This window comes from Porites lutea, chromosome 4 (assembly GCF_958299795.1).
Source record: "Porites lutea chromosome 4, jaPorLute2.1, whole genome shotgun sequence".
NCBI classification, from domain to species: domain Eukaryota; kingdom Metazoa; phylum Cnidaria; class Anthozoa; order Scleractinia; family Poritidae; genus Porites; species Porites lutea.
Window position 1 is genome coordinate 6,423,497 of NC_133204.1, and position 21,385 is coordinate 6,444,881.

The window sequence follows — 21,385 nt, forward strand, 5'->3', positions numbered from 1 at the left end:
CTGCAAAAATTTCTTAAGCCCAAGACCGCCCCAGATATGATTAGTGATGGAAACCAACGGCCAGCATTGTCTCTTGTTTAACCTCACCTAAATTAAAGTTAGCCACATTTAAACTAGACCATATACATTTCAACAAAATGAACTAGACAGCCGTGGCACAGAGGTACAATACCAGTGTATTATATGTTTTGCATAGTTTATGTAACTAAATAGTTGTAATTTCATATTTTTCTTCAACACAAGGGGGGTTGTTCTTCTTTTAGGGGCAATAAATGTTTATTTCTTGGTCTGGATTCATAATGTGAAAGGATTAGACTGGAAAGTGATAATTTTTTGATGAAATATTTCAGTTGAATCACTTAACTTTCATCAGCCTGATCTCTTATTAATATACTTTTCAGTTATTTTTAAACATGTATATTGATAATGAGATTAAGAATCATGTTTACTGCAAATGGCAAATGTCATTTTGAGGTTGACAACTTCTCAAAGTACTTAGTAGGAAGGGAGCAGAGATGATAATGTGCAAAATCTTCCTAAAGGCTGGTTTTCACTAGAGATGGAGTCAGAGTCGCAGTCGTAAGTGGAGTGGTAAGAGCGCTTATGACCTAGTGAAAACCAAAAATCGGTGTCATAAGCAGAGTCGTAAGTGCGACGGAATTGGAGTCAGAAGAATCAGAGCGTTTTCATTTCTTCCAACTCCGCTTATGACTCCCTCGCTTACGTTCCGCTTGTGATCTAGTGAAAACCAGATTGTCGGAGTTGGAAGCAGAAGCAGAAGGATAAACCAATCACAATGCATACATGTTCCCACGCTTTGTGATTGGTTTCGTTCTTCTGCTTCTGCTTCCGACTCCGACAATCTGGTTTTCACAATGGAGTCGTAAGCGGAATCGGAATGCTGTTTTCACTAGATCATAAGCTCTAAGCTTTTGATTAAGACTCCAACTCGAACTCGGACTCCTTCGCTAGTGAAAACCAGCCTTTATGGATGAACCTATTTCTGACGCACTATTTATTATTGTGCAGATACAATGATAACAATTATAATAAATGTTACGGGACAACTTGGTCACGCATGTACATTAATTACTAAAGTTGGTCATTTCCTACCAATGTGATACTAAATCTCACTAACATTACAGAGTAGTTGGCTGGTACAAATAAAGCAATCAGTTGCCAATTTCCCAGCACGTAGGACAACCATTTATACAGGTTTCAATTGACTGTGCAGTAAAATTCTGTACTTGCACATCTCATTCATTAACTCCTTCACTCCTAGTCCAAAGAAAAATTCGCCAAAAACTCACAATTCTTTTTGCAAAATCCTAACTAATGAATAGTACCGTGGAAATGTTCTACAAAGAGGTTTTGTTTAAATGATAACACCACTGGATTTTGTTGGCAGTTTCAAAAGTTAGTTGCCATAACTTGTACTAATCCAGCAGTGAAATAACTAAAGCTGTAGTAGTGTTTCTGCCAAGTGTGGTGAAGCCACTAATTTTAATGATGATAATAAAAAAACACTGCATTGAATATTATTTACATTTCAGGTTGAAGGTGTTGTTTCAGAGAAAATAAAAACTACGATAGAGAAGTACAGAGATAATGTTGATTTGCAAGTGCTGATTGATGGAGTCCAACAGGAAGTAAGACTGTTAAATGTCATCTTGTTCATCGGCCATCTCCCTTTTTTCTCCATTTAGCATGATCTGACCAACCCAAATTTTTGGCATTTTTCCAAAAAACGTAAGCATGGCATAAACTAGCTAGTGAATTATTAATTCTTTTAAAAATGAGCATTGTAACAGCATTTCATGTTACTAAGTACTATTTTTTAACCTGAATGACAAAGAAAATGTTAAGCCTTCTGCTACAGTTCACATCCCACAGGTCACATCCAGTGCCTCCCATGGTAGAATCTTCATGTCTGCATGAGAGGAACAGATAGAAACAGGAACATTTTTGCTACAGTATTGTGCATTTTGTTGACCAAAATATGAAAACATTAACTTTTAATGTGGCCCTCATCTCCAACAAGGAATTTTTTTCTTAATAGCTCTATTTGAAAAAATCAACTCTTCATGAAGCTGTGATGCTTGATATATCCTGGGTAGGACTTCCTGCTCTAACATTTGCCTAAAGTAAGGGTTGCTTGGTGGACGTCGACCATGTCTGGTTGTTTCCAGCCTCCATAGAAATGATGCCCTCACATGGCCATTTAGATTTGGAACCACTCCATAATTTACATTTTTCTTATCTTGCCTCCAACAGTTCAAGTGTTGTGGTGGAAGCAGTTACAATGACTGGCAAAATAATGTCTACTTCAACTGTTCATCCCCTGGAGCAGAGGCCTGTGGTGTTCCTTTTTCTTGTTGTCAATCCGTACGTAGAATTTCATTTTTATTATTATTTTTCTTTTTTTTTTTATAACATTGCTATAGGACAATCTTTAATACACCATGTGTATGTCTGACAGCCCTGTTATGTGACAACTTTAATATATAAAATAGAAAATAAACTCAATCGAAAAACATCCCCTAATCATTCATAATCACCCTTCTAGGTGTGTTGCGGGTGCCAAATGAAATTCAGATTAAAGCTATAGTTTCAACCTGAGTTGAAAGTCAATTTCCTTAGTTTCCTAACCCTAATTGTTAGTCAAAAGATATTATCATGATTGATATAGGGTTCATTATTTGCAAAAAAATGCATTTGGTGTTCTTTGCATTGTTTTGTTAAAATTGGAAGTAAACGAAACTGATTAACTTCATTTCATTATGCTCCCTTAAATTGTAATCTTAAGATTTTCCATCATAAACACCTACAAGATTATTCTGCATGTTTGTTAGCAGCTATTTGTAAAACTATGTTTTTATTTTTAATTTATGCAGTCGTTTGTCATCATTAAAGTATACCATTTTCTTTCCTTTTCTTTTTAGGACACTCTTAACACACAGTGTGGGTATAAGATAAGACTACCCAAATATACTGTAAGTCCATATTGAGTTTTTATCTAAAATTATAAGGGGGATTGCTTAGTCCCTGATAAGGGCTTTATGATGTGATGGGCTTCTTTGGTAGAATTATATTACTATTATTGGTTGTTGAATAAATATGATAATCATCATAGTACAGTGGTTGAGTGATCAGTCTTTCATTTTAATAATAGTTTTGTTGTAGTGTACTTGTCAGGTGACATTTGATCTGAATCTAACAAGAAATAATATGTATACATTTTGTCATCCTGTTTATTCAAACAGTTCAAAGGTTTCCTTCATCTCACGCTCATTAGCAACTTTGTTCTTGCTTTAGGACACTGATAGAGCAGCAGTTATTTACACCCGTGGCTGTCTTGATGCTGTTAAGGAGTGGTTCAAGGAAAACATGATAATTATCGGTGGGGTAGCAGTTGGATTGGCTTTATTGCAGGTAATTTATTTATTAGAAATTACCTTTCTAACAATGTTAGCTTCTCAGTGACATCCTATAATCCTAAGATATGCTAACGGCTTGAAACATTTGAGCCACAGGGAGTTGCTACTGGGATCAGGCCTGACCTGGAAGATGGGAAGTCAGAGAATATGGAAAAAAAGCTGATGCATGCCAATGACTAGCCTGAATTTCAGACACTCACTGGATTCGCATATTCCTGAGGGGAGTATGTGACTCCAGGATTGTCTGAAATTCAGGCTGGCCAATGACTAGCATTGAAGAGGAAATGAAACATGACTTCTTGGATCAAGAAAATGATTTTTTTGATACAACAAGTCACACTACAGGTTCATTCTATGTAGCATGCCAATGACCACAATTACCCCTTTCTTGCAAAATTTCTTTTGACTAGAAAACAAAATAAATTGATATAATGACAAGCAATGACTAGAGCATAAATAGACTCTCCTTGTTTGCAAACTGAATCATACAGTATTTTGTGTCTGGCCTTCAGAATTATCGCTTTTCTTACTTAGAGACATTATGGCCATTACAGACACGACATGATTGCATAGTGTTGCAGTTGTAGTTTCTATGGAAACTGCAGACACAAAAAGGGGAGAAGAGATTGAAAACTGGGTACTAACCAGTACAGAAGTGACTAGATACTGAAAAAGAATGAAAGGTAGCCTCCCACGCACACGTTCCTGCCTTGCGAAAGAACGTTTGCGTGGGAGTCTAAAATGAAAGGGGAATGTTTCTATTTTTTTTCTTTTCTAGATCATGGGAATTTGTTTTGCAAACAGTCTCATATCAGATATCAAGTTGCAGCTGGCGAGATGGGACAGAGACATCTACTGATTTATATGTCTTTCAAAATGTAAAAAATTTATACATTTTATATTACTGGTAAGGCACGGACCATTAGAAAAGTTATGGGGGGGGTGGGGGGTAGGGAATTATTGAGCCGCAGGAATTTGTTTTCGTTATCAAATTCCTTGTATGGATTTTTTTTAGGCCGTAGCATGAATATTCTTTAGGGTTAATTGGCGTGCATGATTTTTTTTTTTTTCATTTAATTTTCCCTTGCGCGAATAATTTTTTTGCACTTCGCCCGCCCCCCATAAGTTTTCTAATGGTCCGTCCCTAAATAGGAACATGAGTTATTTGCATCATTTTTACTCCATTTGTCTAGCTAAATAGCTCTAAATCAAAATAAGAGAACAAACAGCAATGTTTGGAACTTAGTTTGCTTGAGTTCCTGATACAAAGCTTTTCAGTTTTCATTTTGCTTAGTTTGGCGGAAAGAGGTAGCTTAACTGTATATACCTAGTAAAGAAAGTCAGAGTTCCTACAAAGAAAAAAAAGAAAAATCTTATTTTTATCAAAAGTTATATCAAGTTTACATGTATGCAATTTAGAAAAGGTTAATTATTCTTGGTTGCATCTTTTGGTGATTGCATGCTAGTTGTTTTAAGTACCTGATCAGAGCCATCCTATATTCTAACTAATACAGTCAACTCTCGCCTTGCGGACACCCCGCTATAATGGACACCACGATAATACGGACAGCAGCTAAATCCCAGGCAAAAATAAATTATAGTTCTTTGACTTCAATAAACTCCCGCTATCACGGTCTCCCTCTAATGAGGACACTAACTCAAGGTCCTTACGGTGTCTTCTATGAAGAGAGTGGACTGTATATGACCAAGAGAGTATCCTCTCTTGATACGACTAGAAGACTTGGGTACATGGATTACCAGGAAGATCCTAACAGGACTTTTTACGATTCTAACCTGTGTCTCTTTTCAAAAAATATGATTTTCTGGTGGGTAGGGCTGTATCTAAGGGCTTGTTTGTTTCAGTCTGAATGGCGTAGCTGTGGGACAACATTAGGTAGTTTAAGATAAAAAACGAGGAAGGCGGCAAAAAGATAGCTTAAAACGTGATTTTGCTTACCTTACTTAAAAACTTTAACGTCTATATTCCATTTCAATTAATTTGTCAATTGCAAACGTCCCGGTTCGCTTCTCGCTTCTAAAAAAAATGACTTGGAAAAAATATTGCAATTATCCGTACCGGCACGATAGGTGACCGCAAGTTGTGAAAACATCGTTGCTTAGTCCCAGACCTCGTCTTCCCCCCCCCCCCCCCCGCCGGCCTGGTCCCCAGCGGGAAGGAGCAAGAAGTCGAGACGGCTCAAGAGGCTTTGGGATGGAAGTATTCGCAGGTTACACTTTACGTAGCATCAGAAAATCTCACCTCGTAGTCTTACAGTGACCCACAGCAAGGGAGAGAACCAAAAAAAATGTGAGTGGTGCACGTGAAAAACTATTGCTAGGCTTATCATTATCAAAACCTATTAATTTTTTTTACGTTCGCGTTGCTAACCCCGTTCTTCATCGTAAACTCCCTACTGTTTTATAGTAAGATGGCAATTTATTTATAATCGGTTAAGAGTGGATTTATTTGCAGTCGTCTTCTTGCGTATAGCCTTCGCATTTACCCACTGAAGGTTTTTTAAATTGTTTTTAAGTTTAAAAACAATAGAAACTTCCAAAGGGCAAATACGACGACTATACACAAGTATGCTGCAAATGAGTCCACTCTGTAAGTTTGGTGTGGCGTTTTAAATCACGTGTTGCTTCTGTAGCATTGAGAAACAGAGATGCCGGGTTACACGGCAGTAGCAGTGAGTTTATTTCTTCCAAAGTAACAGATTCCATGTGAATTTTTAACTAAAGTATATATTTTGGAATAGCTGTAGTAAAATATTTAAATGAAGTGGACTTTGTGAGTTCTTCACGTAAAAACTCGCAAAGGCTTGCTGGGAACTTCAGCGACGACCGGAATGCTTCATCACGGCGTTGTCCGCCGATGTCTCTTCTACAAAATCCACATGCCGACACTAATGATTTATTAAAAGTTAGAGCGAAAATGTGAAAAAACGTGAGCCACCCTCAAAAGTTTTGGCCTTTTTTCGCTTTGTTTTGACCACGGTGCGCTGATCATCTTTCCAAATTTGGCGCTCGGAATTCGCTTAAAGTTCCCGAACACGTCTCGTCATTCTGGGCGATGGTTTCTGTTTCTTTTTGTTGCCTTAAAATGTCTTTCTGAGGAAAGCCACTACTGAAGCTACAAGTGCATGTTAATGTCACACCAATTTGCGCTCATATTTGCTGCCATAATCATTTTTTAGAGAAAAAGGAAATATTCTGCTATTTGATGATTTAGACAGTCATATAGGATCATTTCGACGTTTTGACTGATTTATTGTACATTGATAATTTAATGGAGTTTTTCTCTTGATTTGTACATACCAAGCTAAAACGCAATGCTAATATTAAGTTTCAAGTTAAAAGCAAGTAGAGGTTACCACCTGTACGCAATTTAGTCTTTACCAAGACCTCCCCTAGCCATCTTCCGGAAATATTTTTACCATACAGATTGAGAACCGCAAATAACAGAATTGCTTCGGGCATTGAATAGCTGTGAAGAAGTTGCCAATTCGGAAGAAATCCTACCTAGCGGTAGATGGTAGGACATGTTGATCGGTCAAAGAAAACTCAGTGGAGATTTGAATATCATCAGTGTAATGTATGTCCGACATTTTTTCTGCTTCTTTCCACTTTTTAGTGACCTGGCGTCGGACATTTTTTTTTTCTACTAAGAAAGAAAAATTATTGGCAACTCTACCATGACATCACGATTAACGAACTGATTTTCTTTTCCTTGACAAAATCCTGTAGTTAGATACCCTTGGTGTATTATGTAGAGTACTGGCGTTAGAAGAGAAGATATTTTATATAATTGTATTAAGAATTCGTATTTTGATCAGGAGGCAGGTCTTCCTTTGCTTTACAGCTGAGCTGACTTTAAAATAAGCTATGATCAAGTGCAGTTGTTTGTTTAATTTAACTCTCACTCCCACCAAAACCTTTGATCTTGTGATGTTGTTCTTTATTAGCTTTTTACATTGTAATCAGATTCAAAGTGTAACCATCAGCTCACATGTAGATTGTTCAATGGAAGCTTGCTGATTTGCTCTTCTTGTTTGTGTTTTTGCTTGTTACTGCTTGTTAAAGAGCGTCGGTATCGTAATCCCAATCGTAAGAGCGCTTGCAACCTAGTGAGGATGTAAAGAATTCCCTAGTCGTAGGCGGGGCATCGAGAATCAGATTCGTGATGTCGAGGAATGATAAACCAATCACAAAGCTTCATATGGTCGAAAATGGAACTGGTGCAAAACGGGGCTCCTCTGCAAAATAATTCGTAGGATTAAACCGGATATGTAATTGCTTTTATTGCCGTAGATATAACAAAAAAGCAGACAGCAAGTAATGGGAACTAATGGTCGGTGGCTGCTAATTGCCGTTTTCCGTAAACATGTACACTCTTTCCTTTCCGAGTAGCCTGCGTAGCTTGTGGTTTGTTTTTGGGTGTGTTTTTTTCCTTCTGTGGTTCGTTAAAAGAGAGATACAGCCGCGATTAAGCTGACCCGAAGCTGAACCAAAAAGCGATGGGCGAGGGGGAAAGTTGAATGCAGGCGGTTTTTCCGGCTGCCCCTCGCCTCCCTCCCCCACCGTTTTCTTCGTTTGTTCTCACGCGCGACCGTAAATACGAACCGAAACGAAAATCACAGGACGCAGCGTCTACTGACGGTCAAACGGTCAGTGAGGGACTGGGAGAAACGGGCGCGAAATCGATTGACTCCGCCGCTGGCGTGAAGTCGAACAACCTTGTTTTGCACGGTAAAATATTCCCGTAAAAATGCCTAATCCTTGCAAAGTTTGCGGCAAAGAAGACAGTAAAAAGTGTGGTCAATGCCACAGAGTGTATTATTGCTCGGTTCAGTGCCAGAAAAAGGACTGGAAAAGCCACAAGGCAACGTGCAGCCCGAGGCAACCAGCAGAAACACAGAACCCTCTCCTTCGTGTCAGGGACAAACCCATGCACGACAAAACTCAAGCCAAACCTGTCTTTGGCGAGCCGTTCACACTCGAAAAGTTTTTTCCTCACGTAGAGAAAATCAAGGAGAACACTAAAAAATGTGCACTTTCGTGGGTTGGCTTACGAAAAGCTGGAAAAATGGACGTGGATACCTCACTTGCAACCTGTTTTTGCTTCTTCACGAGCAAAGGATGGGTTCGGGAGCACATGATGTGCATGGAGGGGCCTCCGCCGTTGCATATTTTGCAGCAAATTATCGATCAGTTTAAAGCTCACGCCTTCAGCATTTTTGTGGAGATACGGTACAGAAATCCTCGCTCGCTGGCTGTCATGAAAGAAGGAGTATTATTACAGGTCAACGCCAGAGGTTACGACAAGAAGTTCTTCTTCGACCAGACCCGCAAAGGAAGAAGCGCGACTGGCGTGCTGTTGTCAGTGGACGACCCTGAAGAATGCCACATCTCGTTGTTTGATAGTTCTGGCCTTACATTTCACTGAGCCTTTTTAAAAGAAGTGTATGCCTTTAGGACTTGCGTTCCTCCATGAAAGGTTTAATATGACTTATTAATGCAACGTAATATAGTTAATGTACTTAGGTCCGGGGGGGTTACTCCTTTAAATAAGCCATATAGCTATGTGCCACTCCAGAGAGTACGGTTTTTTCCCGCCGTTTCGGTCTGAAAACGGGTAGAGGCTTTGGCCATTTTGCTCAGGAATCGGGTATGAGTTTCAAGGAAACTATGAGAGTGTGTGATTGTATGTTCCAATATTTCACTTGCATGCTTCAGGGAAATTACATATCTCTGCACGGCCATGTTAAGTTATGGGTGTGGTTGCACACACCATGGTAAAAGGCATTTCCCATGGTGAAAAAAGCCACTGTAAAGTTACCATGGTAACATGGTTACACATGAATGAATTACCAAGGTAAATTAGCTGCTCTCACGGCTTCATGTCTTCATTTGCGCTGTTGCACCCCTATTTTGGTAATAATTCTGGTCGATCCTGGCAGGATTTCATGTTGTGTTGAAAATTTTGTATAATTTAAGCACAATTTCAACTGGTATATCAGTCCTGAAAACTTTGCAAAGGTATATACATTATTTAAATCTAGGCCTTAGTTTCCATTTTACTGTTCAGCCCATTTTGAATATCTGAGACAAATACAGGCATGGATACACACCAGTTTAGACTGTTTTATGGAAATTGGTCAGATTTTTCATTACAAATGTATTTTTAATGGTAAAAAACTTTCCAAATTGAAATCTTGCTCCATAACCAACATACAACATGGAAATTGACGGTGATGAAATAATCCACTGACTTGCAAGGCTTCACGTGAGGAGAATGGAACTGGCCAATATCCTGTGTGAATTACTCAGAAACCCAGGAAAGGGGACTTTAGGGTGTTAATATCCAAAAAGTTTGCTGGTGGTGCAAAGCCCGGACCCCCCAAGAAGCTTGCACCTTTGGCTCTTGTTTAGGAAATTGGTCAGTAGTTATCCTAGATCCGCGCCTGGAATAGAACATATTTTTGGTAAACACATCTGACTCAACAAACCAGCTGAAATCTTGCCTCAAAATTTTCCTGTTACTTTCATCTTAATGTGAAATCTGCCATGTCAACATCTATCTTTCCCGAAACAGCGCAAAAGAAACCTGTTAAAATAAGTAATTTTCTTTGCATTTTGATGTTGGTGTCTAAGGGTTGAATTCCAGTGTCGCTAAATTTCTCCTTGCCAGTGCACGTAAAATTTACCTGCATAAATGAAACCATGGCAATGTTTGAAAGGCAGTTAGGCCACACGTAAACGTAAAAGTTCAACTTTTACGTATAAAAGCATGACCTTCCATACAATGTCTCTAGTTTATTTACACGCTGAAGATTTACGTTTGTACTCGCTGTAAAATTATGCATCAGTGGAAAACCACCTTAATAAAGAATCCAGATCAGCTCTTTTGACTTGGTGTATCGAATCACCCTTCTTATTTACCACGTTAAATGTCATGGGTGGTGTCTTTCTTCTTTTGACGTATCCATGGATATTTCACAGGGTAAATTTATCTCGGGAAAGTCCAGTCACACGCATCACACCAATTTCCCTTTGTAAAAGGGTCATTCACCATGGTAGAAGTGTTCCATGTAAACGCACCTAATGTCCTCTATATATTTATGTAACTATCCATCACTGTTATATCTGTTAGCCCATGGAGCTGGTGCCTTATTGGTAATCTAAAACCCATACTTCTAAGACACAGTCCATAATTTTTTTTAACACTGCTATTATTAATGAGAGCTTTATTTGGAGAATTACCTTTTTTGATTTTTGCTATTTGAAGATAATTAAAACCTGCCCTTTGGCCATTTTCTTGTGTATACCTCAGTATTTCTCCTGACGAATGAAGAACGTTACAAATTTTAACAACTTTCTGAACCCTGTTTTTGTTCTTTAGGGTTAAGCTGCTGCTCTTAAACTCTAGAGATACGTGATCCTTTTCAATGACACCAACTTAATGATTTCAATAGCCCACGATCAATGTATTAAAATCCTAACGACTTCGAGGCTTTCTCGTCATTTTTCCATATTTGGTTTGGTTTTCTTTGTGCTCAAGTCTCTTCTGGGAATTTCGAGACAATTGTGTTGTGAGAAATTTTGACCATAAAGCCCTGGAGTCAGGTTAGAATTTTAATATAACGAACGTGTGCTATTTGACAACACTTTTTAGCATGAAGAAACACAATGGACCATGGGAACGAGAAAGAAGAGTAGCGTCTCGCCCGTTTTCTCTTTCCCGCCTTTCCTTGCGAGCAAATTATCGAAAGAGAGACGTCTTGGTACGAGACAGAGCCACACCCATGCGGGCAATGTGTTTAAATGTAAACTGTGCCTTGAGCCCTTTCTACCTGGTCAGTTGTGGTGCAAAACCATCATGCTAGGTAGCAGGTAAGGCCTTGGGTGCTGACCATTTACACAAACTGTCCGTTTGGAAGTCTTGTGCATAAACATACAATTACACTAGAAATACGTGTATCGCAGAAATTCGCGAAGCTATGGGGGACGCGCGCGCGACGGGATTATAAACTCGCTTGGCGAGAAAAATTAGACCAGGTGAGAGAACGACCAGCTACAAAGTAAATCAAAATCAGCTGAACAGGTTGAAAAATTGCATCGCATCCAATCACAGCCCATATTTTCTGAAGGTTCCCAAACGAGATGGCGCGAACCAATTGATTTTCCGACCGGAAGTTCCGGGTTTCCCATGTAAATAGTAAGAACGCAAGCTTGTCTTTGACAAGAGAAAAAACAACTGTCAAGTTTTTTTTTATATACTTATAAGAGCAAGTTTCATTGTCAAGGAAAACGTGTTATTATTACGCAGTGGAAAAAGGAATACAAAGACGAAAAAGCTTATTTATTATCTTGTCAATGTCACACTGCAATACTGACATGAAACTGCCTAGCTGCAAAGGCCCATTGTAGCATGCAGGTGTTCTAAAGGATATCATTGAAGTCTCATGGACAGGAAAAACGACGACGAAAGGTTTGTTTTCAAGAAATTTTGTAGGAACAGTGTAGCGCAAATAATCGAATGAATGATCAAAATATGCGCTGAAAAAGGAGGAAAACCAGACTTTTAGAGGTCGCTCCCTGCACTTCAGTGGTTAAAAAGCAATTGAAAAATGCTCGCGCAATGTAAGGTTCAAATAAATCCTGCAAAGACCTAATTTGACATGCGCGCGCTGACTTTGAGAGGTTCAAATAAAATAAAAGTCCATACTCAGGCCGGCTGGGTCTAGTGTCTGAATATCCTGGCCTCAAAACTGCGCCTTTCTGTTGCACTGCTGTTTTCAAGAATTGGGCGCGCGGGAACCCGAAGGGTGGGTACTCTTCCCTCACACACCTTTCACGGCCGGCGTCGAGTTTCCTTTTTTCCCGTCCCTCATTTTCAAACACCAGTGCGAGGCAAGCTAAGTACATTGGCGTGTAAGTTTTCTGCCTCGTACCCAGCCTTTTTCCAGCGGATTCGTAAGCGAGAGCTATGGAACGATTTTGGTTCCGAGCAAAGGATCATCCCACCCTTCCTAGCGTCCTTTGCACCAACGCTAAACGTTCCCATGGTCCACTGGGTGATTCTCCTTGTTCTCTACTGAAAAAAAACAACGAGGCAGGTAATTATGTATTACAGGTCATATGGGTTCACCGATTACAGACAAACGACGAGAAAAAAAACTGACTCACCGACAAAACAGGAAAAAATAGTCGATGAACCGACACCCGACATGGTCCAATATTTTACGATTGTTTATCGACTTGACAATAATATTTTGAAAGACTTGTAGCTATGCCAAGCCCCTTTGGCGGGCTTTATTTTACCAGACATAAAACCAAATTAAATTCAAAATTTACCTTCCGAGTCGTGTCAAACTGAATGCCTTATTTTTGTCTCTCTTATGACAACCGACATGTGGACCCTCATCAAGTGCAAAGTTTCAAAAGGTCAGCAACGTTTACTGAGAGATTTTGCAAAGTATTCAAGGACACAGATAACAACACTAACAAAGTTTATTTTTGGATGTGTTTGGTTCTTCCTTCTATATATCATATTCTATGTTTCTTTCCTTTTGTCAGAGCTATAGATTTAAGGTCCCTGGTAATCATCTTACAACAACGCAATTTACTCACCCGCAACACTTCTTAAACGTGAACTGAAAAAGTAATGAATTTTAAAAAACGTTCTTGGAAATCATTGCCCAAAAGGTTTGAAATCGGAACACCTTTACCACGAATCTCTTCGATCATTTTGAACACTTGACAGAGTGTTAAACTGATCTCGTCTGTGCCCTGTACTCTCGACTCACTTTCCTCTTTTACTTTAGATGTGTCGATATCACTGAGGCAAAACCCTATACCAGTCTAAAGATTTCAGGATGTTTCAGATTTTTAGGTGAAAAACGAAAAAGTGCAGGGGCTTATTCGTTGTTAGTGTGGAAGTATTAAAGTATATATTGCATTGTAAAGGACGGAACGTTTTAAGGTTTCCATAATTAGTATCACCCACTTTGAACATCAGTGCCCCTTTTTATCAGTTTGTAATGAGTCACCGCTGATGACGGTAAAACGTCGCGGCGCTGAAAAGCAATATTCTTTTCAATATTACTGTAGTAAGGTTTTCATATGCAGCTATTTTGAGAAAGGTTGTCGAAGGAAACGTGCACGCGCGACACTCCCGGGAGGATAGAATATGATCAATGCGCTGTTCCTGACAATGCAGCTGTCGAATCTTCTATTGACGCTTTCCTTTAGCATTCGCAAACGTACGTCTATGGCCTCTCGTGACCGTGCCATTCTTTCAAATTTTTTGAAGAGCAGTAAACTCAGAACCACCCACAATACCTTTCGAGATTGTCGAGTGCACTTTTTCCCACAACCTTTCTCGAAATAGCTGTATATCAGCCATGTACCGGTAAATAAAGTAAAGTAAAATCTTCAGTTCTAAATTAGCCAGGTTGTACTTAAAGGCACTAAATAAAAGTGGAATTATCGGGTGCATGAGACTGAATTTTCAACAAAACAACGACAGCACGCACTCAAGACTCAAGTGTGACCATGTCAACTTTGGCGATTTTAATCAATTTTCGTTCAGTTTCATTTTTCAGTGTTCACGTCATCCGCGTTGGCCCTGGGTGCTTTTTGAATGTTCAGTGTCTTTGGCACCTTCCAAAGGCATTGCCACAGCACGGAGTTTCAGAGTAGATCAATTAAAAAGAAAATCATGATATTTTACCCTAAGTCTAGGTATTGTTTAGTATTTTAGATGGATCTTTTTCAGTGAACGGTAATTACTTATTTATAAAAGCTAAAATCCCATGACCTTCGTTTAACCTTGTAGAGCATAACAATAAGCGCCACGGGCATAATAGTTTGCGCATGCTGTTCGATAACGTCAGATCAATAATTATTTAATAATAAGCAATAAGTACAGACAACATAAATAAGACTTTTATCGCTCGAACTTTGAATTTGTTTCTCTCTTCTGAGACCAGCTTTTCTGAAAGTCTTACCGCTATGAATACTGTCAGACTGTCCAAAAATATTCCTTGGCTGAATTTACAATACAAACAATGAGAGGCCTCCCACGCAGGCGTACGTTCGTGATCTTTTGTAGGCTTCGTCAAGTGTTCCTTTCCCAATGTTCGTGAGCAAGAAACTCGTTACAAAGCTCTAAAAACGTCTTGGAGGAAGGCTTTTCAAATGTTTTCTTAAAAAAACAACTATTTCTCCTTGTAACCAACTCTGGATATGACGCTGCAATATCTTAAACACCATTTAAGTTCCCGGTACTAACAAACGGGTGCGTGGTGACTGCAACTGTTAATTGTAGGCCAAAAAAACAAAACACAGACGTCACTGTTTCAATTCAACTTGCTGTAGGCATATGCATAATGTGACCTTAGAACTAAAACTCACCGATCGAAAGCCAGGCGAGTGGCACGCTAGCTAATAATTACAAGCTACCAGTATTAAAATATCATTAATAAGCACGTCTTGCGGGTGAGTAGATCGCCAGAATCCTTTCGCTTCCTGCTTCTTTGAATTAATGATTAATGAGTCAGTATTGGTTACAGCTCATGCATGAATGGCAAACAAAAACACAGCAATCACTACAAGAACATTTACGGTCACGACAGAATTAAGTTAACACCGTAACGATGCCGATCCGTTTTTGTGATTTATCACGCGTGGTTTTAGTGGTCTATTAAAACCATCTCCGATCCTCATAACCACGACCAAACAGTGTCCAAGGTTAGAGACATGTGGTACTGGATTTTAGCGTGGCTGCTCACCATCGTCACCGTTTTTGGAAACGGATTTGTGATTTGTTTGATTATCAGAATTCAACGCCTTCGTACGACAGCAAACTGGTCCGTTCTTTCCCTGGCAGTTGCAGACCTCCTTGTTGGACTTACGTTTTACCCTCTTCTCTTCGCCTTAAACATTGACAGCTTAAATGAGCCTCCTGAGCAAGCTAAGACATTTTTCCTGGTTTCTCGAACGTTTCTTTATTTATCAGCCACAAATCTGTTTGTCATGATAATGGATCGCTACATCGCCATAGTTCACCCCCTCAAATATCTCTCTTTTGTAACAACGAAACTACTAGTTGCTGCGTTGGCCACAGCATGGATTTTACCAGTTCTGCTCTTCACTCTTCCCTATCGTTTAGTGTGGGGAGGAAAATTCCTGTTGCTTTTAAGAGTATCGATTTTACAGGTTCTCCCAGTGGTCTTTTTTATCTATGTCACTGTTCATATATTCTTTATAATGCGACGGATTTCAAAAAGGCAATCAAGGATTTTTGCTCAGCTTGCGTTCAACCATGCCCCGAAATCCGACGACCAGACGATGAGCTACGGCTCTCACACCGAAAGCAGGGCTGCGTCTAAGATGACGGTAGCAATCATGTTCTTCTTTATTATTTGCTATGTATTAGAGAATTGCAAGTGTTTCTGTACTGTGTACACTATGTGCCACATATCCACAGCATTCGAGCAAGCTGTTGATCTTCTGTTTGTGATTAATTCAGCAGTTAACCCCGTTGCATACGCTTTTTTGAAGAGAGACGTAAAATCGGTTTTGCGAGGAATGCTTGTGCCACTAAAACAACAAGTCCACAGCATTGAAGGGACACAAACGTCTAGTTCAGAGCAACGAAAAGAGGATTCTAGAATTTAAAGCATCATTCTAACAAACATCATGCTACCATTTCCTTTTATTTTATTGAAAGAAGTCGACTTTCCAACAGGAGTGTCTTTCCCATGGTTTGAATGTTCTGCGCTTCAAGCGATTTATTTTCCGACACAGGGGTAATTGTTTTAATCCCAATTCTAAACTATTTTCAGGAAAACATTATTTTATGCGTTAGACGGTAGTCTGAGTGGGTGTTTTTCTTTCAATTTGAACAATACGTATAAACTATTATGAGTTAAGCCCCTGAGGGCACTCATGCACTTTAACTTGTGTTTAAAGCGTATTTTTCTTAATATCCCTGGCAATGCCTTTCATTGGCAGAAGCTTCAAGTTTTAACTTTCAATTTTAACAGAAGTAAAAGGCCTCATTCGAACTTAAACAGTTACTTCAGTTCTAAAATGTTACTGCGGAAGGACAACATGCGACAAAAATTATCTCATGTCTTGAAATGTTTTCGAGTGAACAGCGTGAAGTAGTATGTAGATCTAGAGCAGTCCAGGGAAAAATTTATCTTCTTAAAATAACCCACCGGCTAAATAGATATGGCGCCCTATGGTTGTTACGGTATTACTCCCCCAGTATGCATCATACTCAGTGGTCATTAAAGCGTTTAATATACGAGTGGTCATTAAAGCGTTTAATATACGAGTGATAATCACGAAATTATACAGAAAGTTCTAATTTATTTAGGAAAAGAATTTGTTGGGCTGACGTAAGCAATTATCTTATTTTGAAAAACTAAAGGCTTGTCGGTATTAAGTGATTAACAATATCGGCTTAGATACGAGGTTGTTCGATTGATCGTATTTTCGGAGTATATTTTCAGAATTCAAGGAAGAAAGATTGTTACCGCGGATGTTGGAGGCTCCACTGGAATACCCGCGGGGGAATACCACGTACATCTAAATATTGCTCATCAGCCAGGGCTGTAGATATTGCAATAAACGACAAACTCTTCGATTTCTGACGTTGATTCTATTCACTCTATAGTCACGATACCGCGGTCAAGGAATCAATCGAACGCATCCAGAGGCTGACCACTGACATATTAACGATTATGGTAAAATAATTGATCATGACTTTCGCAAACCACATGTAAATCGTCAGTCGTTAAGCACTTAAACGGATATAAAAATTGTGCTCGTGTGGCTATTAACGCATGAGTTGTCTCGATGCGTTCACAAACGCACCTTCAGAGTCTCATATAGTGGACTCACTAATGGTCGGTATACACTAGGCGACAAGTTGCAGCAACATGTCGCAACGACAGATCACTCCGTGTGAACAGGTCCGGCGACTAGTTGCAGCAACATGTAGCAACGACACGTCGCAGCGACAAATCGCTTCGAGTGTAAATGGAGAATTTTTTGTGAAAATCTTTGTCTCTGCAACATAATTTTGTCGCAGCAACATGTTGCAAAAAATCAAATCAGACAGAATTTATGCGAGTTGTCGCGGCGACAAAATTCCATTGCAGAGACAAAGATTTTCACAAAATCTCTCCAGTACACACAAAGCGATTTCTCGCTGCGATGTGTCGCCACGACATTTTGTTGCAACTTGTCCGATCAGTCGCCCGACCTGTTCACACGGAGTGATCTGTTGTCTCGACTTGTTGCTGCAACTTGTCGCCTAGTGTGTACAGAATCTAGTTTTAGTGTGGAGTTAAATCGCTCAGGGTGTCCAGCAGAATGGCAGCTCAAAAAAATCGGAAAATAGGAAACTCAGTATTGAAAAAATAGGAAAATTAGGAAAGTTTGTATTAAAAAGAATACGAAAATCAATAGTACTTTCGTCGACGTAGATATTTAGCCTCCCTGCACCCCATCAGGGTTATAATAAGGGCTACGAGTCCTCGGTTTCTACGTTCGGAGGATTTAGATCAACTTTCACGGTTTAGAAGAAGTGAAAATGATCAGTAACGTTTAGTTTATTGGCTCAGTTACGCTGTAATCAGAATGATACAGTAAAACCCCCCGTATAAGAACCTGGATTATTTAATTTAGCCTTAACAGGTTCTTATATAAATGGTACTTAAAAAGCAAATTTAGACTACCAAGGTTCTTAAAATAGGTTCCTATATTTTTATATGAATTTCAATTAAGTGTATTATAAATATCATCTCACAATACAATATATTATTCAATAGTCGCGAGAACTATAACACTACATACAATACATGTAGGTGCACTAGAAAATTATACAAAAAGTAACAATATAACAAAGTTGTTAACAGAACTCTAATGGGCAATAGAGGTCATGGAAAGAAAAAAATTAACAGGTGTGATCAATTCACGCTTGCGCGTTCTAGCCTTTTTTTTAAAATTTATCCCCGGAAGGACATCTATGAGTAGGCAATAAGTCATCACAGAATTTGATTGTCGGCGAATTCTTGTAACCGTCCATCTTTCTGCTGGAGATAAGCTAGCCGTTGATTCACTCGTCTTGCTTGTTTGAAACTGAGTCTTATTCCTCCAAAGAGAGAGAAAGATAGACTTTCAAAAAGTCCTTCGTCGGATTTCATATGGCGGGGAACGAAAGAGGCTCGCTCCGCTCGCCAAGAGGTCGACTTGTAGCGAGTCTAAGAGAAAGAGTGTGTGGCAAATTGTTTCCAATCAAAGATTTGTGGACTCGTGTCTGGCAAACTCTCCAAGTGTTTATATATACACAGTTATATGCACCTTATAACTTCATCTGCGCTTAACGAGTGTCTTTTTGTCATCACTTTCACAACAGCTGCTCCACAGATTGTCACTGATAACGCGTAATTAACGCTAAGAGTATCGAAGTATACAATAAAATACAATAATAATAAATAAATGTCACAAAATGTACTTAAGCGGTCCCTTCGGGAATTTCTGTTTTACGTCATCCTAAGCATCTCTTAAGCGGGCGCGAACAAAAGAAACGTCATCATTACCTACCGATTCCTCGCGGCCCCAAATCGAGATTTTTTCTGGTATACTGACTGTATATTTCAACTGTAAGTACTTTCCTTAATATACGCGCGAAATCCCTGCGGGGCAACTATAATTAATCCCATTTTCAATTTTGTTGCAAACTTTGGCTTCACCAACTGAAAACGAGGAAAAATAGGAGGTTTTAGCTTAAAAAATGGGGGAAAATAGGAATACGCTCAAAAAATAGAAAAAAATTGGAGCTGGACACCCATATTGCCAAATGTTGGGTTACAGACAGCTAGGCACACTCTTGTTAAAGTTAAAATTGTTGAAGCTTCCGCAACAAAACAGTTCTAGTTTGAGGTTGTCAGCCCTACTCCTTACCCAAAACACTATTCTTTTCAGGGCCCCAAATGATGGAAGGTGCTAAAGGAAGGAATATGAATGAATATGAATAAATAACGGTCTCTCTCTCCATCTCAGGCGTCTCCCCTTAGACCTGCATAAGATCGATGAACCCTGCAAGAATGCAAGACTCCCGCCAGCATAACTCACTGGGTCACAGGGTCATACAAACTAGACCGCCATAAGTGATGATTCTTCGTGTGGCGCCTACCCTTAGACCTATCTGGGATGGATCAACCTGCCAAGAATGCAAGACTCTAGCCAGCAAAGCTCACCGGGTCACAGGGACATACAAACTGGCCCATCGTGAGTGGTGATTTTTCGTCTGGCGTTTAGACCTGTCTGGGATGGATGAACCTGCCAAGAATGCAAGACTCTAGCCAGCATAGCTCACTGGGTCACAGGGACATACAAACTGGCCCATGGTGAGTGGTGATTTTTCGTCTAACCTTAGACCTGTTTGGGATGGATGAATCTGCCAAGAATGCAAGACTCCAGCCAGCATGACTCACTGGGTCACAGGGACATACAAACTGGACCGCTATGAGTGATGATTCTTCGTCTGGCGTCTACCCTCAGACCTGTCTGAGATGGATGAATCTGCCACGAATGCAGGACTCCAGCCGGCATAGCTCTGAGACACAAACCAGCCCTTTATGATTGGTAATTCAACTGGTGGGAATAATAAGAATATACCACCCATCCATTAAAGACGGAAAGAAGTCGAGAAAATTTTACAGAGTTTTATATTCAAACACGGGTAGTATTTTTCTCGATAATTTTATTTTGCATTATGATAAATTTCGGTTCGCAGGAATGGGCATCATTGTCGTTCCCCCCCCCTCCACCCCGGGCTGAAGTGCGAATTAATCGCAGAACCGTCGCTCGAGCTAAATTCGTTTTCATAAACAGAGGTGTTCGACAGTTCTATCTGAGCTTTGATTGAATTGGGAGCAACGCACAGCAGTAAAACCGATGAAGATGCATTGCAATTCATTAAAATGTATGTAAGAGGAACCTCACCCAAAACTGCTGAAATATATTTCAGAAATGTCGAGGAACAAGCCATTCGACTGCAGAGCAAGGTTTGGAGCAATTTATAGGGCTCCTAAAGTTTAAGAGTACCTTTTAAAGAATAGCACGATCGGCAGTTGGCTCTAGTTGTAAGAATTACCAAACATTAGAATTACAGTCAACTCCCTTCAACCCTTTAAGTCCCAATAGTGACCAACATCAATTTTCTCCTAACAATATCCATACAATGTCAAAGATTAGGTTATGAGAATTAATAAAATGATCACCTAAGAGAAAATGCTTTGATCTTTTATTAAATTCTCTCAACTCATTCTTTATGGAAATGTATAGAGATCAGTTTGGAGAATTTGTATGTGTATATTGGGGCCTAAAGGGTTAAAGCGAACACTGTAGGGACCTCGAGTTAGTGTCCTCATTAGCGAGAGTCCGTAATAGAAGGAGTGTTTTTCAATCAAAGGTCTGTAATTTATTTTTGCCACGGATTTAGCTGCTGTCCGTATCATCGGGGTGTTCACAAGGCGAGAGTTGACTGTACTTGTCCCGAAAATTTGAATTGGTGGCTCTTTCTACTTCAGAGCAATTCGCTTTCGAAATTCCAAACCAATTTCACTGCTGAATTTCGAACGACTTTCTAGTTACGGACTTTTGCTCCAACGATTTCTATGAAATATATATGGCATACTTATCATATCAATGAAACCCGATTCCAGAAATTTCAGTAAAGAATATCAGCAAAATTTTTTACTAGACACCATTTTCTTTGAACAGTAGAGTCCACTTAAACGCTTATTTCAGTAAAAATGTTTGCCACCATTAGATTCGGATTAATTCTTATATTACTGAATATCTGTAGTTCTTCCCAAAGTTTCGTAGCCATCGCGTTAAAACCAAAAAGTTATGAAGGAAAG

General features: G+C 39.4%; 2 protein-coding genes across 2 annotated transcripts in view; both read left to right on the top strand.

Annotated features, from left to right (window-relative positions):
• LOC140934033 (tetraspanin-17-like) overlaps positions 1–21,385 on the top strand; it is a 97,860-nt gene that overhangs the window by 3,768 nt on the left and 72,707 nt on the right. The window contains exons 4-8 of the mRNA XM_073383716.1: positions 1,554–1,649; positions 2,275–2,385; positions 2,943–2,993; positions 3,316–3,432; positions 4,216–4,337. Coding sequence (XP_073239817.1) covers positions 1,554–1,649; positions 2,275–2,385; positions 2,943–2,993; positions 3,316–3,432; positions 4,216–4,296 — 456 coding nt within the window. The 3' untranslated portion in view covers positions 4,297–4,337. The remainder of the gene's footprint in view (positions 1–1,553; positions 1,650–2,274; positions 2,386–2,942; positions 2,994–3,315; positions 3,433–4,215; positions 4,338–21,385) is intronic.
• LOC140935470 (adenosine receptor A1-like) lies at positions 14,884–16,758 on the top strand. The gene has a single exon (XM_073385017.1). The coding sequence runs from the start codon at positions 15,201–15,203 to the stop codon at positions 16,119–16,121; it is 921 nt and encodes a 306-aa protein (XP_073241118.1). The 5' UTR covers positions 14,884–15,200; the 3' UTR covers positions 16,122–16,758.

Bases quoted from the DNA above. Each gene is read 5' to 3' on its own strand.
- LOC140935470 (XM_073385017.1), top strand. From the start codon at position 15,201: ATGTGGTACTGGATTTTAGCGTGGCTGCTCACCATCGTCACCGTTTTT.